General features: G+C 32.8%; 3 protein-coding genes across 4 annotated transcripts; all 3 read right to left on the bottom strand.

The window, feature by feature from the left end:
• Positions 1-3456: 3456 nt before the first annotated feature.
• LOC117922526 (phosphomannomutase/phosphoglucomutase) lies at positions 3457-7390 on the bottom strand. Its single transcript, XM_034840701.1, has 7 exons — positions 6638-7390; positions 5902-6165; positions 4739-5255; positions 4422-4621; positions 4215-4327; positions 3985-4125; positions 3457-3887 (listed from the first exon to the last, which is right to left on the bottom strand). Exons 1-7 carry the CDS (start codon positions 7172-7174, stop codon positions 3806-3808), a joined length of 1854 nt encoding a protein of 617 aa, XP_034696592.1. The 5' UTR covers positions 7175-7390; the 3' UTR covers positions 3457-3805.
• A 2065-nt stretch (positions 7391-9455) lies between these two features.
• Positions 9456-13225, bottom strand: LOC117904431 (phosphoethanolamine N-methyltransferase-like). 2 transcript variants are annotated; one of them, XM_034817138.1, is made up of 12 exons: positions 13017-13225; positions 12708-12828; positions 12342-12479; positions 12121-12258; positions 11841-11984; positions 11592-11675; positions 11334-11475; positions 10780-11060; positions 10294-10455; positions 10151-10204; positions 9977-10051; positions 9456-9880 (listed from the first exon to the last, which is right to left on the bottom strand). In XM_034817138.1, exons 2-12 carry the CDS (start codon positions 12789-12791, stop codon positions 9776-9778), a joined length of 1407 nt encoding a protein of 468 aa, XP_034673029.1. In that variant the 5' UTR covers positions 12792-12828; positions 13017-13225; the 3' UTR covers positions 9456-9775. The 2 variants fall into 2 exon arrangements, with proteins under 2 accessions (XP_034673029.1, XP_034672952.1); XM_034817061.1 differs by having other exon boundaries at positions 12914-13225.
• Positions 13226-20041: 6816 nt separating this feature from the next.
• On the bottom strand, positions 20042-21432 carry LOC117925992 (protein C2-DOMAIN ABA-RELATED 7-like). The gene is made up of 3 exons (XM_034845090.1): positions 21273-21432; positions 20651-20746; positions 20042-20537 (listed from the first exon to the last, which is right to left on the bottom strand). Exons 1-3 carry the CDS (start codon positions 21381-21383, stop codon positions 20244-20246), a joined length of 501 nt encoding a protein of 166 aa, XP_034700981.1. The 5' UTR covers positions 21384-21432; the 3' UTR covers positions 20042-20243.
• Positions 21433-21701: the final 269 nt, after the last annotated feature.

A 21701-nucleotide genomic window follows, 5' to 3' on the forward strand; every position in this document is an offset into this window, starting at 1 on the left:
TTATGAGAGTCTAATAAAAGTTTTTGGGACGGGAAAGAGTATTTTATTTAGGTGGTTTTCGAAAGAGGAAAAAATAATAATAATTTACTCCATAGAGAACGCATTGTGAATTGGCTTTAGATTGTTTTTGTCTCCTTTTGGAGATAATGCGTCGTCCATGGTACATTCTATTAATTATGCAATTGGCGTACATCTCAAATCCTGCGAAAAATACAAAGTTGGTAACATTTTTATGGAACGTACGCACTGACTCACCGTCCCCGCTTTAAATATGAAACCCTAAAGGCTTCAATAATGGCACGTAAAAACGGGCCAGGAGCTAAAATTCGATCCATCATATCATTTCCTTTTCTTGGGTCTGGCTGCTTTCTGCTTTTTTGACTTCTTTCAGAGCCAGTCCTCTCCAGGACCACAGATACAATGCATCCAAAGTGATCCACACCCTGTAGTGGGAGATATGACCAAACACCCCCAATATTATTGATGCAAGAGGATTTTTTTCCACAATATGCAAATCTCGCGGAGATTCGAAAGGTAGCAAAGTTCATTCACTGTTTTTCTTGCTTTCTTCACTTTGGTAAGTCGAAGTCGTTGTCACCCTCTATGATTCTATCTATCCCCTTGCAAGTCGAGTAAATGTCTTGACTCCTTCAATACGACGGCTAAACATTTTGCCTACTCATACTCCATGTGGGTGGATGGGCAATCAAGGTACGTGCTACCATAGCATGAGTTAACAGTATTCACCGTCTTACCTCTTATAAGGTAAATCCACGTGTCAAAGATCCATCGAGTAGCCTCTAATCATGCATTTGACATCCTTGCCTTTCGTTTTTCCCTTCTGTCTTTGTTTTTTCATATGAAATTTGAACTTTGATTTGATCATCAAAAAGATCTTCCAAAATGCCCATTTTTGTAGGAAGCCACCATAGGAGTGTGGAACTGGTCTCTAGACGGATCAACTCAATAGCCAATAGAGTTGCATGTGGGAAATTTGAAAGAAGCTTTTTTAGATTAGTTTTTCTCCAAAAATTACCATCGTTTATGGCGGTAGTTATTAAAAAATTATTTCCCTACGAAAATGACTCTTATCGGAATTAATGTAATACATGGTGTGGCAGTGAAACTCACCATTGGAAAAGCATATTAGAGCGATTGGCCGGGGCTCAACTGAGAGGCACGTTAGCTTGAGCCTCACCTCTAATATGAGGAGTTGGGACAAACCACAAATGAACTTCTTTGGTCATTATTGAATAGCACGTCCTTAGAATCTAATCACCTTTTTCATACTCAAGATCGACGATGTTAGTTTGTGTGCAATGCTAATACTGGGGGCCCAATCCCAGGATACAACGAACATGTTATGAGTCGGAAGGAGCACACCACTTCAATTAAAATAGTCTCCATCAAGGGTCCTATGGTCTCATTATTTATCTTTCCTGATTTCTTCGAGATGATCTATATATTTTATCTTTTTCATTAGGTACCATTTTCTTTTTTTGAAATTGAATAATTCCAATCTACTTTATCTTATAACAAATTTATGTGGAAATTTGTTAGCCACTACAATAAATATGATCTTTGATGGCTGGTAAGGAAAACAGAAAAACTCATCATAATGTGTAATTTATGACAAAAAAAATTTATCACAAGAGTAAAAATTGTAGCCTGTTGAGAATAAAAATACTTATAAATATTATATTTTTTTATTAACAATTAAGTCAATGGTAATAAAATTGATATTACTACCAAATAAACACAATTTATGACTCAAAATATTATCATAAAAGTTCACAAAGTAGTGTCATTCATTCCTTATAATAAAAGTTGCAAACATTTAGATTATGTTTGGTTGCAAGAAAATTTGGAGTAAAATACGAAATATAAGGAAAAGAAAAAAATTAAAATTAATAAAACCTTATTCATTTAGATTTTTTTTTTTTCATTTATAAAAAAATAAAATTAAGTTTACAAACATGTTTAGACAATGTTTTTCTATTTTCATTTTTCAGAAAATTGAGTTAAAAAAAAAAAAAAAAAAGTGAAAACACTAATATGATATTTTCAAATTTTGCCAAAATTTTCTTTTAAAAAAAAGTGAAAACGGTTTTTAAAAAATTTAGAAACAAAAAGGAAAATAAAATGGCATAAATAAGGGATTCACAATATCAAAGAAACATAAATGTTATAATTATAAAAGAAATATTAATATGAATAAAATATTATCTCATGAACTTTTTAAATCAAATATTATCTTTTAAATAGGGTATAAGTATTTTGTTCTATATATTAATGTCACATATAAGTTATGCATAACAATATTTAACAATAAATAAATAAATATATAATTCACAAAATAATATTATTATCTTTTATTATAATATATCTTATAACATGACTTATTTATTATATAATATTTTAATTATACTTCTTTATATTTTTATATATATATATAATAAAAGTTTAAAATCAAACAAGATTTTAGATTATTTAAAAAAAAATCACTTTTTTAATCAAATTCCTTTTTAAGAAAAAAAAAAGAAACAAAAATCAAAATTGTTTCCATGAAATGAAAATAGAAAATAAAAACTATTTTTTTAAAAGAAATAAAGAAAACATTTTCTTATTCAAATATAAGCTAAATTATTTTTATATGCTCCATCAACATAAGATTTTTAATTCATTTTAATTATATTTAATTTTCTTTGACATTTTTTATGATAAATCAAATATAAGAAAATTATTTTCTTAATATTTTCCCCCTTCCTTAATATTTTCCAAAAACCAAATATAGTCTTAAAGTCACCTAAATCGCACATAAGTATATATTGCCATGAATATCATTACATGTAAGTGCATCTTTTTAAATGAAAATTTCATAAAATAAAATCCTTATCATTAGAAATTAAAAACCACTAATATCATTTTTAAAATAAAAAGGATGAAATACTTAAATACAAAAGTTAGAAACACATGTAAAATAAATAAATGCTATATTATATTAAACACTTAAGAATAATGAAATATTTAATATATAAATTAATTAAATAAAAAAATAATATATTTATAAAATCCTTGCTATTAACAATTACTTGTACAATAAATAATATTATAAGGCATACAATAGCATATATTCATTTCAAAGAATATACAGTGATAATATTACATTTAAAAATATGCAATTTTTAAATATTTTCTTTTAAAAAAAAATTAATAATTAAATATTTTATAATTTGTAGCATAAGATTTACAATATTTTTAGTTGGTCATAGAAAAAATTTCTCACTCAACCTAAACCTCGTATAAGATTCACAGACAGTGATAGAATTATTAATTTTTAATAAAGAAAAATTTGTTACTTAATCTTGTAGCGGTTATATAGTGCCCATGAAAAAAGCCACCACAGCGATTGGTAATCATCATGGGGGGAAAATGATAGAAAATGTTGAACTGTAGTTCACAATAAAAGCAAAAGTGAAGGTTTCGATAAGATAAGACGAACGACATTGACTTTGGAACAAACAAGGCCATACAGAAAGGATGTGGGAATCCTCGTTAACAGACCATGCGAAGGTAAGCTGGTTGCTAATTTTGCACTCCATCTTCTTTCTTATATATATCCAAGCAGGCTTCATTCATTTCTATGTATCATTTTTTTTTTTTTTATTCTGTTTAACTTTGGAAGAATACACATGCCCACTGTACATTATGGTACAACTAAAATGTTGGATACAAAATGCATGGTATGTAGTTGTTGCTAGGTTGAGCTTCATGCTTTGTATCAACCTCCAAAGGAGATTGCACCTTAACCTACCTGTCCACTTTTTGCATACTTATCGATCTGAGATATGTCAAGACTTTTCTCCATTCCACTTGCAATGAGAAACCTGAGAAAATTTAATAAATATTAGTCATCGAAGAGAGCAGTAGCTATATGAGAAGTGAAATGTGTGTCATGGGCCACAATGTCACAATATGGCATACTTCTCTCTGAGTACTCTTGCCATGGATTGGCAGCCACCAGGCACAGATGATTGTATGTTTACTGCAATATTTGGGTTGTGAATGCTCTGCCGAAGGTGTATCCAACCATGTTGTCCATGTTCTTTGTCTGAAACCTTAGCCCTGAATTTTTAGGAAGGAACAGGTTTCAGAACAAAATAATTCAAAAGGAAATAACACAGTATGGTTTTCCATTTTGGTTCATATTTCACCTGTACATGTAAGCATCAATGGCAGCTGGCGTGTCGTTCAAATCCACGAGGCAGCCTTCACTTACCCAACAGTCTCCACAGGAATCCAATTCCCAACCCTCTAGCTTTCCTTCCTACAAGTAAATGAGTAGTTTGCTATCATGCCTAGAAGCCATACATGTCTTCCCAAATGTCATGTGTACATTGTGGTTTAAAATGGATAAATACCTCAATGTAGTTTCGGAATGCTTCAATTGCTTCAGCACCTTTTGCCTTTGCATGTTTAGGCTCAGAGATGACGTTCATCCTCAGCTCAACGGATTCAAATGGTTCTTGTAGGTCTTCTATGAGACTCCCAATTCCTTCATATGATCCTGCAAGCTTCATGCGTACCATTTCTATGATGATTTTTACCACCATGTAAGCCCCTATAGAGTACAACATGGATTTCATTCACTCGACATTATAATGGGTCCCAATCACTGCCTCAAAGTTCCTGCCCAGAGAAAAAACAGATGACAAGGAAAAAGAGAAATGAAACTAACCATCATCGAGGAAATGATTCTCTTTAAGAGCACCATGGCCAGATGTTTCCATCATGAGATGTGCTTCAATGCCATCTTTATTAAGCTGAACTCCCTTATCAATGACATTCCTGTAGCCAACACGATACAAGCAATGATGGCCCCCTCTGTTGGCGATGAATTGCGTGAGAGCCATGCTTGTGCGAGCATCGGTGACAATGGTGGATCCAGGGTGTTCCCTCAATACAATGGCAGCCATGAGTGCAATGAGCTTGTCACCATTGATGGGGTTCCCTGAACTATCCACCACACCACTGCGATCTACATCGGTATCAAAAACAATTCCAAGATCAGCATTGTTTTCGAGGACTGCAGCCCTTGTTAGGGCCATGGCAGTTTTGTCCTCAGGGTTGGGAATGTGGTTGGGGAACATTCCATCTGGGCTGAGGTTTAGGGAGCCAAAGGTGTCTGCACCAAGTTTATCTAACACGTCCCATGTGAAGAAGCCTCCTGATCCATTCCCAGAATTCACAATTATCTGCCAATCGGGTGACAAATAATAAAATTTCAATTAATTGCCAAAAATTAACTCTGGATTTGTTAAATACGTAAAATTATCCATAGTCTACTCATCCATTTTAATAAGATTTTTATTTAATTTTTATCACACTTTTACACATGTGAGTATCCTATTTGATAATAGGCGGAGACATGGTACAAAAAATTGATTTTCGATACCATAGTTTGACCCAAAAACTCGTAATAGAGCAAATGGGCCATTTCAATCATATATGAACATTGCCCTTGGGCTGGATCGGCCTATCCGAGTGCAGTATGCTGCATGAGGCCCTGAATGATTGGGCCACTTGTTGAATCGCCTAATCTGGTACATCATCATCTGGCCCAAATATAATTAACATAAAAGAGGCCCAATATTGGCCTATAGCTGTGAAGATTCTTCAAAACATGGCCCAGGGTTCGGGGCCTGAGTGGCCCATTTTAGATCCAATTGACAAGCCAAATTCTATGAACCAACAAATGGGCAGATAGCAGATCAGATCCATATCTTCCCACTTTCATTTTGGTCCTCAAAAATTTACAGGTGATAGCTGCACACACCCGTGAAGATACCACACAACCAAAGAAAATGAGAAAGCAAAAGAATAGAAGGAATAAAATGGAACCTGAAACCCTTTGAGTGGAGTGTCGTAGTGCAAGGGATGGTTCACCCTCTCCTTGATGATGTCCCGGAGATGCTTCGCATAAGTGCTCATGAAATCAACTTTTGTTGGAGGAATGCTCAGCGTGGTTGATACTTTTGTAAGCCTGTTGGCATATTTCCTGGCCGCCTTGTCACATATTGCCTCCACTTCCGGCGAGGTCAGCCCCCCTTTCCTAGTGAAGAATTTTAGGCCGTTACGCGTGTAGGGTAAGTGAGATGCTGTCATCTGCACCACAAACATTCAATTGGTCTCATTTATAATCTTACCTATGTACCCACCATTCTCTAACATTCCCATCTCTAGAATTTCCTTTTCATTATCCCTTTACACTCCCGCAAAAAGGAAGTAAAACCTAAGAAAGTTCTGAGTATCAAAATCTCTACGTCATGGGTTACAATTTCACCATTGAATTTTGGCATGAAGAAACTTCTTGAATAGATTTGTTGATTTGCATTTTCTGTACTTAACCAAAAAAAATAAAAAATTACTGTTGAGGTGGCTGCAAGTCAAGGAAAATCATTTCCAAAGGCAAATCCATGTGTGTTATTGAGTAGTTTTTTAAGTGATAAATTCTTAGTTGAATCTGTGGTGCCATGAACCTGAATATCATGCAACAAAAATACATCTGCATGGCCTTGCACCATCAATACCAACACTAGAGAGTAAAAAACAATAGAGATTTCTGGATATTAATTACCATTATAGAAGCTTCATAGGCAAACGGAGGCAACAATGTACTCATGAAACAAGCGGGTGTGGTTGCAAGTCCCATATCAAACGCTAAACAACCAGCTCGAGCGAGACCTGAAAACACTGCTGCACTCAAAGATGCGCCAGAGATTCGAGGGTCACGCCCAAGAGACACCCTAACACCTTCAACTGGCACGCCTCCTTCACTCTCCAATCTATTCATTACCCACTCACCAAAACTCTCAGCAATTGCTTCCACAGCCGGTGGCGTGAGATCCACAGTTCGGCCCTTCTCACCCTCCACCGCAACCCCTCGAACATCTGAGCCATTTTGGAGCCTCCTAATCTTGTCTATCTCTTCATCCACCACAACTTCATTAAACTTTGCAGTTCTGGAAGATTTTACGTGAATAGCTTTAGTTAAACGCAATGAAAACGAAAAAGTAAGATTAGTTTTGAATGGCTTTGTGACTGGGGAGGATGGGAAGCCTTTCTTCCGGGCATTGCGTTGTAGAGGCAGCGAAAGTGTCGAAGTGGAAGACATTGATTTTGGTGGAGTTGGCGCGCCCTTGCAATTGGTTTGTTTGAAAACCTTTGAGGAGAGGTCTGGGGAAGATAAGATTAGCCCAATGAACCGTAACCCTACAATTCAATATATCTATCCAGGAAGACAAAATATCTGTAGACAAACTGGCAAACGCTTAGATTTTTTGGTTGTTTTATCTGAGGGATTTATGTTGTCTTCACGTACATGAGCAGTTCACACAAGGGATAATAGTATATTCTGTGGGAATTTTTAACATTCAGGCTTCATGAAGAGGAGAAATTTCGGCATCTTTTTCTTCTTTCTTCAAAGTACTCCTGTAATACGTCGCCAAACCGTAATCGCCCTATATCCTTTTCAATAGGGGGGACCAAACAAGTAACAGTGCCTATTTCTTCTTGAGTCACTTCTGTCTCGGTATTATATCTCTACTTAGCTTCAGAAATCAAAACAAAAGTGATTCCATTTTTCATAATATTATTATCAAATTCACTTTTATCCTGAGTTTTACATATGATTTGAACCTAGGTGTATCTGCCGGCAATTTATATGCTTGTAATGTGCATCTTGAACTTACCAACATGGGCTCTGCTGTTAATTGACTGACCATCAATGTGTTGTTCCATTGGCATATAAGTTTATTGCCGTCAAACTTCAATGTGATATGTTTGTACAAATCTATTCCAATCTTGTTCTCTAAAATTTGTTACCTGACAAAAAAACTCATTCAAATGGTAGATCATTTTTGATCGGTCTTGTGTTGTGATGAGGACTCAAAATTGACATTCCTAAGGATCCTTTGGAGCCTTTTAGAATGAATCTGAAAGCTTAAAAATCTATCCCTTGCTTATGTTTATTGTTAAACCCTTGGTGTTTTGAGAGGACTAAGCAAAACGCCCGAGCAAAGTAACACGTGTGAGCCACATCTTCAAGCCAAGGGCAAAACAATCAAGGGAGAACCCAATTACATGTATGCATCCTGCAGATTTCTTAAGCAATTTGGCACATGGAGCAAAAATGATCACTGCAAACCCTGAAGAACAATCAAGCCAAGGTTTATCATCAGGAGGAATTTTTTTTTAAAAAAAGTTTATCTTGATCTTCTTTCAAGTACAAGCCAATCATTCTCGGTAATTGAATGCCAATTTAATTTAGTCTTTGTAATTAGCAACAGGATTACTCTCTGTGATTTGCAATAGGCATAACTTAGGTTTAGCTTTATAGTTATCATTCAATACATCCATACTTTCTGATGTATTAAATCATAATTGTTAGCACTGCAATTCAATCTGTTTATTTGGCTTTTGGAGTTTCTTCAATTTCCATTTCTCTTTCCAATTCTGCTCGTTTAGTTTTCTCCACGATCTTTAGTTTTCCATTTTTAAGTTTCCAGTCTCTTCTTTAAAGCATTTAGCAGCCTGTCTTTAGCTAAGTATCTAAGCACCAAATAAGTGAGCGAAACTGAGATTCATCCATATCTCAGTCCAAGCTTCCATTGGGGTTCAGTGATCTGCAATGTTTGAGTGGGACTATACCACAGCAAATGAATGCTGCAAGGGTATGAGAGCCAAAAGTCAAATACTCTTAGGAGTATGTTGGTGCATAATTGAGATGGCTTCAACTCTAACTGAGGAAAGAATTTTTTGGTATAGATTGGGCAATGATCCTTAGGCCAAAAGCAACTGGATCATTGTTTGGTATCTCGCTTAATCTTAGGCCAAAAGCATCTGATTAAGGAGGAGGGTTTGAACTAAGAATGGTCATTTCTACTCTTAATACCTGCTTTCCTTACTGTTTTCATGGATTTGAACTTTTTATTTTATCCATCGATTCAACCAATTCTGAGATAACTAAGCACTATCAGCACCACCCCCAATTCTCTCATCTCCTCATTTCTAATATCTAAAATTCTTGGATCCCTGGGTGACGGGTAATTTGAGGGTCTTGGGCTAGGAACTTGACATCACTAGTGCATCATCAGTACAATCCTAGATCCATTTGAATACCACCACAGCACAAGCATGTTGCTCCTCTGTTCATAATCTTTCCAAAATTAAGTTCATATTCCTCCAGCCGAAGAAGCATCCCTGCTTTATTTCTAGTTTAATTTGATATTTATCAACCAGAAAAATTTAGTTGAATAAGCTTTTCTCACCAGAGAATGGTCATTTCATTCAGTATTCTCAGCTTTTCATTTATTTTCATCCATCATCTTAAAGGGTTCAGATATAAGTACTGGCATACAGTGACACAGATACTTGTGAACAAATTAGTGATCAAATTTAAAACAACTTAATATATAATCTTAATGGAACGGATGGCCGAAGCAGTTTTCATCATTTTTACTAGATGATAGGACCAAGATAACCAGACAGCACTGGTGAGTGTCAATACACAGGTTTGAGAAAGGAGAACATGGAGCCATACACTACAAATAAACCAGTAAACTGATTTGCCACTTTATTCTACTCGAGATAATTATAGAATGGCAACACTAAAGGCCAGCAGACATGAAACTCAGCCAAGCTAAATGACTTGCTTGCACTAGAAATACCAGACTTGACCACAAATAGTCTTTTTCATGGGGAGGAACTTTTCTCATTAGCTCAATTTTTTCTTGGCAATGAACAATCCCCACCTCTGCTCACCCATCGAGCTCCTTACCAGCTTTGATTTCCATCCACCAACTATATCTTTGTAGTCCTCCTGAGAAGGAATTAAAATACAAATATCAATATTGAAAAGAACTTCAGAAAGAGGCTATGACAATTAAACAAGAAAAGTAAGAAGTAAAGAACCCACTTCAGAAAAGTCGCTAATAAATTTGTCTTTTTCCTTCTCAATAGAATCCATTTCCTTTTGCAATACTTTGATGAACTGAAAAACATGTAGAGGCAGCTTCCATTAACTTGTAAAAACTGAATGCGAAAATAATCGATAAAAACCATGTGAACGAAAATGTAACTTCATTTCAACCTGATCTGTTCGGTCCTCTGCAATGACCTCATCAAAACCAGCATCTTTAAGCATCTGTCATTGATTCATGGGGTAGTGGGTTTGAATATGCTTGCAGCATTAAAACAAAAGCTTAATGTTTAAAGTTCAGATATGACTATTACCTGTCCATATGCCTCTACATCATGCAAATCATATCCTCTCTGTCCAATATATGCTTCAAATTCAGGTGAAGGAAGTCCTGATCTTTTGCAGTAATCACTAATTAGAACTTTTCCTCCAGGCTTCAACCACTTGAAGAAAGATCTAAATAATGCAGGTTTGTCCTGAAAGTTTCACAGTTTCTATCAAGTGGCAGGAGATGAAGAAAAAGAGAAGGGAAAGAACAATTATTGCAACTTCAAGCCGAAACCGTGACTAGCACTTAGAAGTTGGACCATGTTCCATCTGGGGCCTTGGGTTCAAATGACACTTAGGCAAGAACCAAGCTAACACCTCATCATGTTGACAAGGCATATTAAGCTGATTGTGAAGTAGCAACAACAGAGAAAAGAACGGAATGTGCACAAAATTAACAAGACCCTTTATAGTTGTTCACAGAACAGCCTTAATCAATCATGAAATTCGGATAAAGAAATAAGAATGATTACTTGTATGTGAAGAATAGTGTCACGACTGTAGATCACATCAAATGTACTATCAGGATATGTTTTCTTGGTGCAATCTGCAACCTCAAATTCAACCAAGCAATTGCGTCCAATGGCACGATCAAGGGCAATGGAAATCATGTTTATTGACAGATCAATGCCAACAACTTCAACATTAAAGTCCTCAGCCATGTAGAAGTCACCTCCGCCAATGCCACAACCTACGTCCAGGACTTTCTGGCCGGGCTTAAGCTCCAACTTAGCCACAAATTCCTTTGTTGTTTCTGATCAAATTCGGGATTTTCTCAGTGCAAGAATTGGTAATTGGAATTTATTATAGTTAATTAAACGAATAATTTCTCATGAATGTAAATTTGTGCTTAGGAATAGAAACTAGAAAACACAAAATTTTGAGGCGCTTTTCAAAATCAGCATCAAGGATGAATTCCTCATGCCCAATTTGGTTGAGATGGAGCTCATATTAATGTACGAGCCATCAAGTAAAGTAAAATAAGTCACTTTGCTGAAGTTAGAGAAAACCTGGTTAGTAGCCATACCAAGTCCCCCAGTGCTTACAAAACCTTCACCAAAGATGCGCTCATATCGTAAGATGCCCCTGCACTTGTACTGCACATTATCCAGGAAACGTTGAAATCCCTTGTCATCCTGTGAATTAACATTTTTCCATAGCCAATAGATCTGCAAAGTGTGGTTAGAAAAAAGCATTAGCATTTCAATTGATGAGTGCTACTTCTATTATTAGGAGAAAAAAAATAAAATAAAAACTTGAGCTGAACAGCAGTCGATTGTCATACATGAGGCCCAACGCATTTGAAGGTCACAAGCGACAGTTCAAAGGAGTTCCCAAAATCATCACACGTACAGCATTCCTTAAATACCTGCATTACAACTCAAAATAGAAATATGAAGTAAGAAAAACATATACATATTTAAGCCCTTCAATATGGATGCTTTTATGTACAAATTCCTTAAACAATAATCTTTCTCTTGTTATAGTGTAGGAATCACAAAAATGGACTACATGTAGTAAGATGAAAGTCAACCTTTGTATAAAATCTTGGTTCACGATAGCGTGTGGGGTTGTTTTTGCTTTGAAAATCACCCGATTGATGAAAAGAAGACTCTCTTAGGAAGAGAAAACCACCAACTTTCAACCATTTAACCATCCTTTCAGGCAGATTCTCAACCTGCTAGTCCATAAAAGAACAGAGACAGCGCTCTGAATTAATAAACATAAACTAATTCTGCAAAACTGTTGTTCAAGCAATCATGTTCCACATCTTACTGAAAATTCGTTTGCCCTGGAAAAAGCATTGCTATTACCTCTTTATCTGAGAGATGTGCTAGTAGGCAATTTAAGAAAATCAAGTCCACAGAACCTGGTGAAATATCCAGGTTAGGAGAAGTAACATCAGCACACATGAACGTGACATTGTTGAAGTGCCCATTGAGGAACTCATTCTGCAAAGTTTCCATGGTATGGATGAGATTCATTTATATTTTAGGTGTCTATGAATTTGGGGAGGATGAGAATAAAAATTTACCTTAGGGATCTTGCTCTCAGTAAAATCAATAGCAAGAACTTGAGCAGCCTGCTTGGCTAATTTATCTGCGAAATGCCCAATCCCTTTCCCTATCTCCACAACATGTTTTCCCTCAAGAGGCGGAAGGAGAGAGAGTAACTGTGGAAGATCAAATTTGTATTGAAATAAATGAGAAACTGTCATAAGAGATGACAATGGACAAGGATCAAATGTGGTTCATGACCCACTTCTTATTTCTTGGAATCGTCTTCTTTTCTTTTCACTATTTGGTGAGGTTGGCTTTGGCTTTCCATCAAAAAGCAAATTATTGACAGTGAAGGGAGGGTTTTCCTTTACCAAAAATTGGAGGGTGGTGACTTTTCTCACCTCAGCCATTTCTTCTTTCTGGAGATGAGATGCTTTTGAATCAAGCATCCTAGCTTCAACGGTCACTTGTCCAGACTGTTCCATCCAGTGGCTCTTTTGAAGGTCACCTTCTTACCTATAACTATAAAACCAGATCCAAATGAAAATGTTAAACAAAGAATGATGAATAGTAACAATGAATGCAAAGTTGAGTCAGAAATCTCAACTTGGGCAGCTAATGTTGGTTTTTTTTCCGCTTCTACTACTTAAGTTTTATGTATTCATCTACAGAAATTCAAAATAAATTCCTGCCCTTGACTGAAAAACGACCTGCTTGAATCACAATAGCCACAGAAACCTCCCTGACTGATCTCTACAGCATAACCAGAGCTCGTGAGTATGAATGGTTATACTTTTATATGAAAATGCTTCTGGTCAGTGCATCTCCATAGCCTGCTACCAGCATCAATCAATTTTTCTTGCTGGCTTTTCCGAAATAAATAAATAAAACCAGAAGGAGATTGTTGCAGAACCCGAATCTCGAGAAGAGGTCAAGTAACGCTGAGGAACGACCAGCTAGTACTGCTTTATTTCACATGCATTTGGACTGGCCCTTGCTCCTTCGTTTCACATGCAGTCTATAATAAAACACTAACCAATAAATAAACGAAAACCACTGCATATTGTATATAAGAGCGTGCACCACATTTTCATAATTGATGATATTTTAGTGAAAATGTGTCCCTTGAGATTGATGAAGAGATTCATGGTTAGTGATATTTGAATACAAAAATATGCCCTTGAGGATCAAAGTAGGGGATGAGAGACCTTCGTTATCGAAGGAACAAATGACCATTGCAAATTTGGAGCTTTGACCCAAAATAATGCGTTTTAAAAAAAATTCCAAAAAATAAAGCTGTTTCCAAAATAATGTCCGATCTCATGCGTTTGTGCCACATAAGCTGCCATGTCATAAAACCGTAGTTGATGACTACGGGTTTATTTTTCTAAAGTGGTTAGAAACCGTAGTTACCAACCACGGTTTTAACTTTAAGTTTAAAGCCGTAGTTGGTGAATACGGCTTTGACTTTTTTTTTAAAATGGTCAAAGCCGTAGTCATCAACTGCGGTTTTAACTTTATATATATTTATATATAACTTTAATTTTTTAATAAAAATATTATATTATTTTGATTTTAAATATACTTATTTCATTATTTTAAAAATAATTATATATGAAATTAAATAATTGATATTTTTAATTTGATATAAATATATTTTAAATTTTATTAAAATAATATACTCTATATTTAATATAAATATATTTAGTTAATTATATTTAAATATAAATAAAATATAATAAATTATGAAAGCCTATTAAAAAACAAATAATATAAATTATTATATTAATTAATAATTTTTTATATACTATATGTAAGTGGTATATAATGTCACATGTATATAACTTCAATTAAGTTTAAAATTTATCATATTTTAATTTAAGTTCATAATATTATATCGATATGATAATAATTTATTTATATATTTAAATAAATATGTTAAATTTTAAACTTAAATTAAACTTTATATATATATATATATATATATATATATATATATATATATATATATCTGTGTGTGTGTGTGTGATACTATATACTACTTACATATAATATATAAAAAAAATTATTAATTAATATAATAATTTATATTATTTTTTTCTCCAAATAGGCATTTATAATTTATTTATTTTAAATAAACATAATTTATTATATTTTATTTATATTTAATTTTAATTAAATAATTATATTTATATTAAATATAGTGTCAATTGTTTTAATAAAATTTATTTATATATTTAAATAAAAATGTGATAAATTTTAAACTTAAATTAAACTTTTATATATATATACATATATGTGTGTGTGTGTGAGGTATTATATACCATTTATATATAATATATAAAAAATTATTAATTAATATAATAATTTATATTACTTTTTTATTTTTCTAAATAGGCATTTATAATTTATTTATTTTAAATAAATATAATTTATTATATTTTATTTTAATTAATTAATTATATTTATATTAAATATAGTACCTATTGTTTTAATAAAATTTAAAAATATATTTTTATATCAAATTAAAAATATCAATTATTTAATTTCGTATATTATTATTTTTAAAATAATGAAATAAGTATATTTTAAATCAAAATAATATAATATTTTTATTAAAAAAATTAAAGTTATATATAAATATATATAGAGTTAAAACCGCAGTTGGTGACTACAGTTTTGATCATTTTAAAAAAAAATCAAAGTTGTAGTCACCAATTACGGTTTTATGACATAACAACTTATGTGGCACAGACGCATTAGATCGGACATTATTTTGAAAACAACTTTATTTTTTTGAATTTTTTTTTAAAACGCACTATTTTGGGTCAAAGCTCGCAAATTTGTTTGATGTGTTACCTATAAAAATTTCAAAACATGATTTTAGAAAATACTTAATCATAAAGCACTTTTAGGTAAGAATGTGTGGTAAAAATCTATGAAGTGATTTCAACATATTAACCTTTTTTTTTCATTTGTATAGCTTTTCGAAAAAACATTTATACCTAAAGTGATTTTGTTGTTTTAGAATAAACACAAAAGTGCTTTTTAACAAAATATTATTGATACTCTAAATGATATAACATTGATATTTAAGAATAACAAGGGATGAGAAGGATGTAACTACATTGCAAGCTTTCCCTCGCTACAAGAATCATCCTATTTCAATCTTTCATATTCATTTCGAGAACCCCCTGATGGCACCAACATGTAATGGTCTCTCATCTTCTTCAATCACAAGTAATATTCTATTTGTAGCTCCAGGCATCGGAACCAAATAATTTCACCTTGGCCCACCAAAGAATCATTCCATGTCTATCTTTGGCTTTTATTTCAAGAAACTCCCATCTAAAACAGACAAGCACTGGCCCCCCATACTTCTTCGTCAATGACTATTGATATCCTATTAATAGCTTCCGAAATTGAAGCAAAAATGATTCCATTTTGGGCCCACGAAGGATGATGATATTTTTACTTTTTCATTTTTATTTTCAAGGGCCTCCGGTCTCCCACGGTCCCACCCAAGAGTAATGGTCCTTATTTCTTCTTGAATCCCCAATGATACTTCTAGGTCACCTCATTGTGATGTTTTCTCAAATTTTGTTACTCTTGGTAAAAAGAAATATTATGTAGCTTTTTATCGATGATTTTTCAAGATAGACATATATTTATTGACTGTCTAGCAAGGATAAAGTATTTGAAAAAATCAAAATATTTAAAGTTGAGGTTGATAATCCACTTGTTAAAAAGACTTAAGTTTTGAGTGATTGTCGAGGAAAATATCTACCTAATGAGCTTAAAGAATTTCTTGAAATTCATTGAATTAGACATGAAATCACAGTTCCATATTCTCCTCAATAGAACACGGCCATGTAGAGAGGAAAAATAGTTCTTGAAGTGAAATGATGAATTCTCTTCTCATAAGTTCTAGTCTTCCTAGTAATAAAAAATCTAGTACAACTTCTTATGAGTTATGGTTTAATAAAAAAGCCTAATATAGGTTATTTTAATGTATGGAGTTGCCTTTCTTATACGAGAACACATGATATTAAAGTATCCAAGTTAGGTCCAACAAACCCATAAATGTGCTTTCATTGGTTATTGTTAAAAAAATAAAAAATAAAAAATAAGACATATAGATTCTTAAATCTTACTATAAGTACAAGATTATAAAATGAATGGATACAAAAAAAATTCAGCATATATATGCTAAAAAAAAAAGTTATTTGCACAAGGAATATTGAATATTCGTTTGAACCAAATTTTTATTCTTGTTGAAAAAGATGGAAATGAAATTAGAAAGGAAATCAAATATATAAAACGTTATGATTTTCTATTTTAGTAGTAGTGATTCAAATAGCTATCAAGAAGCAATGCCTTCTTTAGATGCTTTTTCATAGAAAGAAGCAATTGAAGATGAATGAGATTCCATTATTTCTAATGGAACATGGAAACTAGCTTATCTTCCTTGATGGTCAAAGCCAATAGGTTGTAAGTGAGCATTTAGAAGAATAGTGATGGAGCTATAAATAGATAGAAAGTCAATCTAGTTGCCAAAGATTTTAACCGAAAGAGATTTTGATGCATATGGTCCTATTGTATGAACTAGTATAATTTGATTACTTGTATCTCTTGTTTATATTAATCATTTAGTGGTTCATCAAAGGGATGTTAAAATAGTCTTTTTTTAATGGAGATTGAAATGAAAATTTTCTTATAGAGCAACTAGAAAGATTTAGACAATTAGGTAATTAAGATAACAGAGTATATAAAATTATTAAATCTCTGTATGGCCCGAAGTAAGCTCTTAAAACAATGGCATTAGAAATTTGGCAAGGTGATTTTGTCAAATGGTTTTCATATAAAAAATGCAAATAAGTATATTTGTAGAAAGTTTGATGAAATCAATGGTATTATTATATGTTTATATGTAAATAACATACTTATATTTGGAGCCAACCTAGAATATGTGATGGAGACTAAAAATTTTCTTTCAACTAGCTTTGAATTATAGATATGCATGATATGATATTAAGCATTGAAATCAAAAGAAATAATAATATGTTAGCACAAACACAATTGCATTATATAGAAAAAGTGTTAAAGACATTTGGTCATTTTGGTCTAAAATCAATCCAAACATCTTTTGATTCAAACAAAAGGTTAGTAAGGCATACTAGTGGACATAAATCACTTTAGAGTATGCCAAGATTATTGAAAGTCTTATGTAGATCATGCACTAAGCAGCCAAATGTTTCATTAATTTGCAGATGGTATGTTAAGTATATTACTAATAATCCTAGCTAAGAATAATATTGGAATGTCATATCTCAAATTCTTAAATATTTAAAAGAAACAATCGTTTATGGATTATATTATCAAGGATATCCACCTATTTTAGAATGGTTTAGTGATATAAGTTGGAATACTAACATGGAATCCAAATCTACTGGTATATTGAAATTTTACCCTTTGTGGGGAACTACTTCTTAGGTTTTGAAGGAACAATCTTGTATATTTCATCCTGTAATGGAATCTAAGTTGCCCTAAGCGCTACTTGTAAAGAATATGAAGGACTTGAAATTAATTTATTAATTAAAATTCCATTATCTTCTAAAGCTATTTCTTTCATTACAATTTACTGTAATGGGCAAGCAATCTTAGCTCAAGTGATAAGCAAAATACATCATAGAAAGTCAAGGCATGTCGATCTTAGATACAACTATATTAAATAATTATTTAAGGGGCAAATAGTGTGACATATGTTAAGTCAATTAAGAATTTGGTAAATCTTACAACAAAAGAACTTTTCGAGAGATGATAAAGAAAATATCGAAAAGAATGGGATTTGGGTCAGTAAAGTAACAAGTATCTTTTCGATGAAAACTCAACTTGGGTTTTGAAATATCTGCTAGATTTAATGGAAAAACAAGTTGAACAGACGATTAAGTAGTTGTTGGGGTATAATAATCTCATTCTTGCATCTAACATTACTAGAACACTTGCCATTGTAGAGATTGAGTAAAAACTCTTAATAACTCTATAGCAATTGGGATGGTTAATCGGAACATTTTTGATAGACTTACTTAAATAAGTATAGAAGTAAGGTCGCTTCTTAAGAGATTGAAACCTACTTAACAACATTCATGATAATTGGGATAAAGACCATAGATGTACAAGATTTTAAGAACTTCAAAAAACTTGAAATTAAATATGTATTCAAATGTACTCAACTAGTTGTATAATGGCCTTGGTTCATAGTAACTCACAAATGAAAATGTCCCTTCGTGAATCATGAGAAATGCCCAAGTATAAGGGAATCTTAGGCTTCAAACATGGAAGTAACATTATTTCTTAAAACATTGCATTTCTATGCAATTAAAAAAATAATAATCATATTTTTATTTTTTAATATAATATAAAATAAAAGGCCCAAATCCACAAAAATAGATAAATTATAAAAATAAAAATAATAAATAAAATTAAAAAAATATTTATTTATAAAGAATTAAAACAAAAAAGAGAAGACAAAAATAGAAACTAACTAGGTAATGAAGTGAATACCAATGATAGTCCATTTAATTCCCAATCATCGGATCAATGGGTCCCCTCTCATAGTTTGGTGATATCCTTACAAAGAAAATATAGTAAGAGAAATTTATAAGAAAGAGTAAATATTTTTCCTAATAAAATAATAATACTCTATCAACTTAATTATTAAACACACCAAGGGAAAACATAAAAAAATAAAAATAATAATAATAATAATATATAATGCAAAGAACATATATCTTTTATAATGATAAGAAAGTCTTTATAAAAATATATGATAGGAAAAAATTGAAAGTAAAAACTCCATGTAGTTTTTTTACTAATAAAAAAGTCTTTAGAAAAGAATATATAGAAAGGGAAAATGGTAAGTATATATTATATATAAAAAAAAATTAATTACTTAATTTTTAATGATACAAAATAATACAAATTATTGACCAAGAATATATCCAAAAATAATAAATTATTTGATATATTGATTAAGAGCATTTTTTATATACAAAAAAAAATTAAAAGGAATAATTCATTGAAGAAATATGAAAGAGAAATTTTAGACTTTAAGAAAGATAATTAAACATTTAAAGTAGTTAATAAATTATTTACAATTATTCATAAAAAGAAAAATATACATATGGAAATATTGAAATAGAAGAATAAGTAAATAAATTATTTAGAATTCCATATAAAAATAAATAATATATTGAAAATGGTAAAATAGTGTTTAAGCAATATGAAAAGATCATGTATTAAAGAAATATATACCATAAGAAACATATTTGGAATTTTTAATATTTAATTATTTATGTTTTCTTGCCCAATTTTCAAGAGGGCTTATGACATTCTCTAGTCAGAGTAAAAAAAAAAAAAAAATGCATCCATTCATGGAATGTTGCTATAGATTTCTCAATTAAAATTCACAAAGCAAACTCTTCATCAAATTAATAAAAAGTGAAATTTATCTTAAATATTACTAAATAAATTTTCAGACAGGAAATACCTATTGGTTAGTTTCCTTTTAACTTGCACCCTTGCACAACCTTGACTAGGGTGGTGATGGATCAATGTTAATAGTAAAATCTCTTTTGCACAATCTACCAGGTTTAAGGTATGAAATGACCGTCATACCTTTGGACCGGGTCTTGAGACGTGACATTGTAGGTATGGACTAATGAGAATTATGAGATTATCACAGAAGGAGGATATTAGGTTAACAGCAAACCAAAAATACATATAACATGGTAGTTCCTGTAACTTCAGATTACAAGAGAACTGGGGCCACTGCTCAATTGCCTATGTTGCATACAACCACGGTTCATAGGTCCAAAGCTTATTTATGAGTTACCAACCGATAGATGTACACACATTACAGCAAACTAATACCTCACTCAAAACAGTCCCCTGCAGCCTGGAATATTAATCCATTCAATTTGGACCTCTACCTCCCCACATTCTACATTTCTCAGCCTGAGAAGCATGTCTTGCCGGATTTTGCCATTGTCCCAAACACAGCAGCTCTCATCAGCTAGGCAGTTCGTCCGGCTCGGCTGAACTCTGGAGATAACCGTCCCAGTGGGAAGGTTTTCCAGGCCCATTTTCAGGCACTCCACATATGGTTTAATGTCTATCTCTGCGTCCCCCATTTTGTCGTCTAAGGTGAATGTGTCGCTGTCATACACTACCTGCAAAGTAGAATTCTCCTCAATTCTATTGCTGTTTTTCTTGTCTGAATCAGACACGCTCTAAATGAAGTTGCAAAGGAAAATATTCTTTGAACATTCTTCAAATTCCTTACTAGATTGATTGGAACGTCGGTGTCGGCAATAGAGAGAGTCAATTCCTCGTTCCACTCAGGATTGCAATTGTCTTTAACCACGCGGGTCTTCAATTTCTGCATCAATTCATGTATCATCAAAGGAAATTCAAGCAACCAAGGGAATGAATTCCCTACCATGCGCTAGCTTGACATGAAAGCTATTAAGAACTAGAACCAGGTCCCAGTTTCAATATTCGCCTTTGGGAAAAGGGCCCCAACTCATATTAACATTCAAATTAGCAATTCAGTTGCAGAAGGTAAATTGGGGCAAAGTGAGAAATCATAATAATGGATACAAGAAGAAATTCGGCACCATGATTTTCACACGAAAAATGAAACAAAATGACTTTTCTCTTGTGCTGAATTTTCATTCTCGGAAGACGAATACTCGTCGAGAATCGCACATACAATTAATGATCTAAATACGATCACCAGGGAACCGCCCAGAAAGAAACATAAATAAATTTTCCTACGAATCAATCAGCCCCTCAAACAAAACATAAATGAAAAATAATTAAATAAATAAAGAAAATCTAAGCAGCCCTAAATCAAATATTTAGGATAAAGAGAAAGAATTAGAGGAAGAAGGGAGAAGACAGGCCTGTTCACCCATGGTGACGGCAACATAAGGATCGCTGCTACGGGCATCGCGAACAGCTAGATTAATTCCTCTGCGCACTCGAAGCCTGAGAAGACCCAACAAATTCTCCATTTCCCTCTTCCTTTCTCTTCGACCTAATCTCTGTATGAGGCCAGGATTTTCATATGCGTAAAAGGAAATGACTCATACTTGACACCATATCCTTACACGAGAATTTAATGCGAGGGCCCCATCAAACGAATCTTTGTACACTTGTCAGTTCAATACTTATTCTGACTCATATATTATTTCTCCCCCGCAAGTCCATTCAGTCTTTACTTCTCAGTCTGCTCTACGGTCCATTTTTCTTTTCTTTTCTAATCAGTCATGTGAAGTGTGAACATCCGACTGCTTTTCTTTTTTGTACCAATTATTAGATGATTGTTAAAG

This window comes from Vitis riparia, chromosome 1, assembly GCF_004353265.1.
Source record: "Vitis riparia cultivar Riparia Gloire de Montpellier isolate 1030 chromosome 1, EGFV_Vit.rip_1.0, whole genome shotgun sequence".
Lineage (NCBI taxonomy): Eukaryota > Viridiplantae > Streptophyta > Magnoliopsida > Vitales > Vitaceae > Vitis > Vitis riparia.

Bases quoted from the DNA above. Each gene is read 5' to 3' on its own strand.
- LOC117922526 (XM_034840701.1), bottom strand. From the start codon at position 7,174: ATGTCTTCCACTTCGACACTTTCGCTGCCTCTACAACGCAATGCCCGG. The intron at 5,256-5,901 runs GTTCCATTTTAT...CCCGATTGGCAG, and splicing joins CTCCACTCAAAGGGTTTCAG to ATAATTGTGAATTCTGGGAA. The intron at 4,126-4,214 runs GTGAAATATGAA...CTAAAAATTCAG, and splicing joins ATTGATGCTTACATGTACAG to GGCTAAGGTTTCAGACAAAG.
- LOC117904431 (XM_034817138.1), bottom strand. From the start codon at position 12,791: ATGGAACAGTCTGGACAAGTGACCGTTGAAGCTAGGATGCTTGATTCA. The intron at 12,480-12,707 runs GTGAGAAAAGTC...GATCTTCCACAG, and splicing joins AGAAAGAAGAAATGGCTGAG to TTACTCTCTCTCCTTCCGCC. The intron at 11,676-11,840 runs GTTGACTTTCAT...GTTGTAATGCAG, and splicing joins AACCAAGATTTTATACAAAG to GTATTTAAGGAATGCTGTAC.
- LOC117925992 (XM_034845090.1), bottom strand. From the start codon at position 21,383: ATGGAGAATTTGTTGGGTCTTCTCAGGCTTCGAGTGCGCAGAGGAATT. The intron at 20,747-21,272 runs GCCTGTCTTCTC...GAATTGATGCAG, and splicing joins CCGTCACCATGGGTGAACAG to AAATTGAAGACCCGCGTGGT. The intron at 20,538-20,650 runs GTAAGGAATTTG...TCTACTTTGCAG, and splicing joins CCGACGTTCCAATCAATCTA to GTAGTGTATGACAGCGACAC.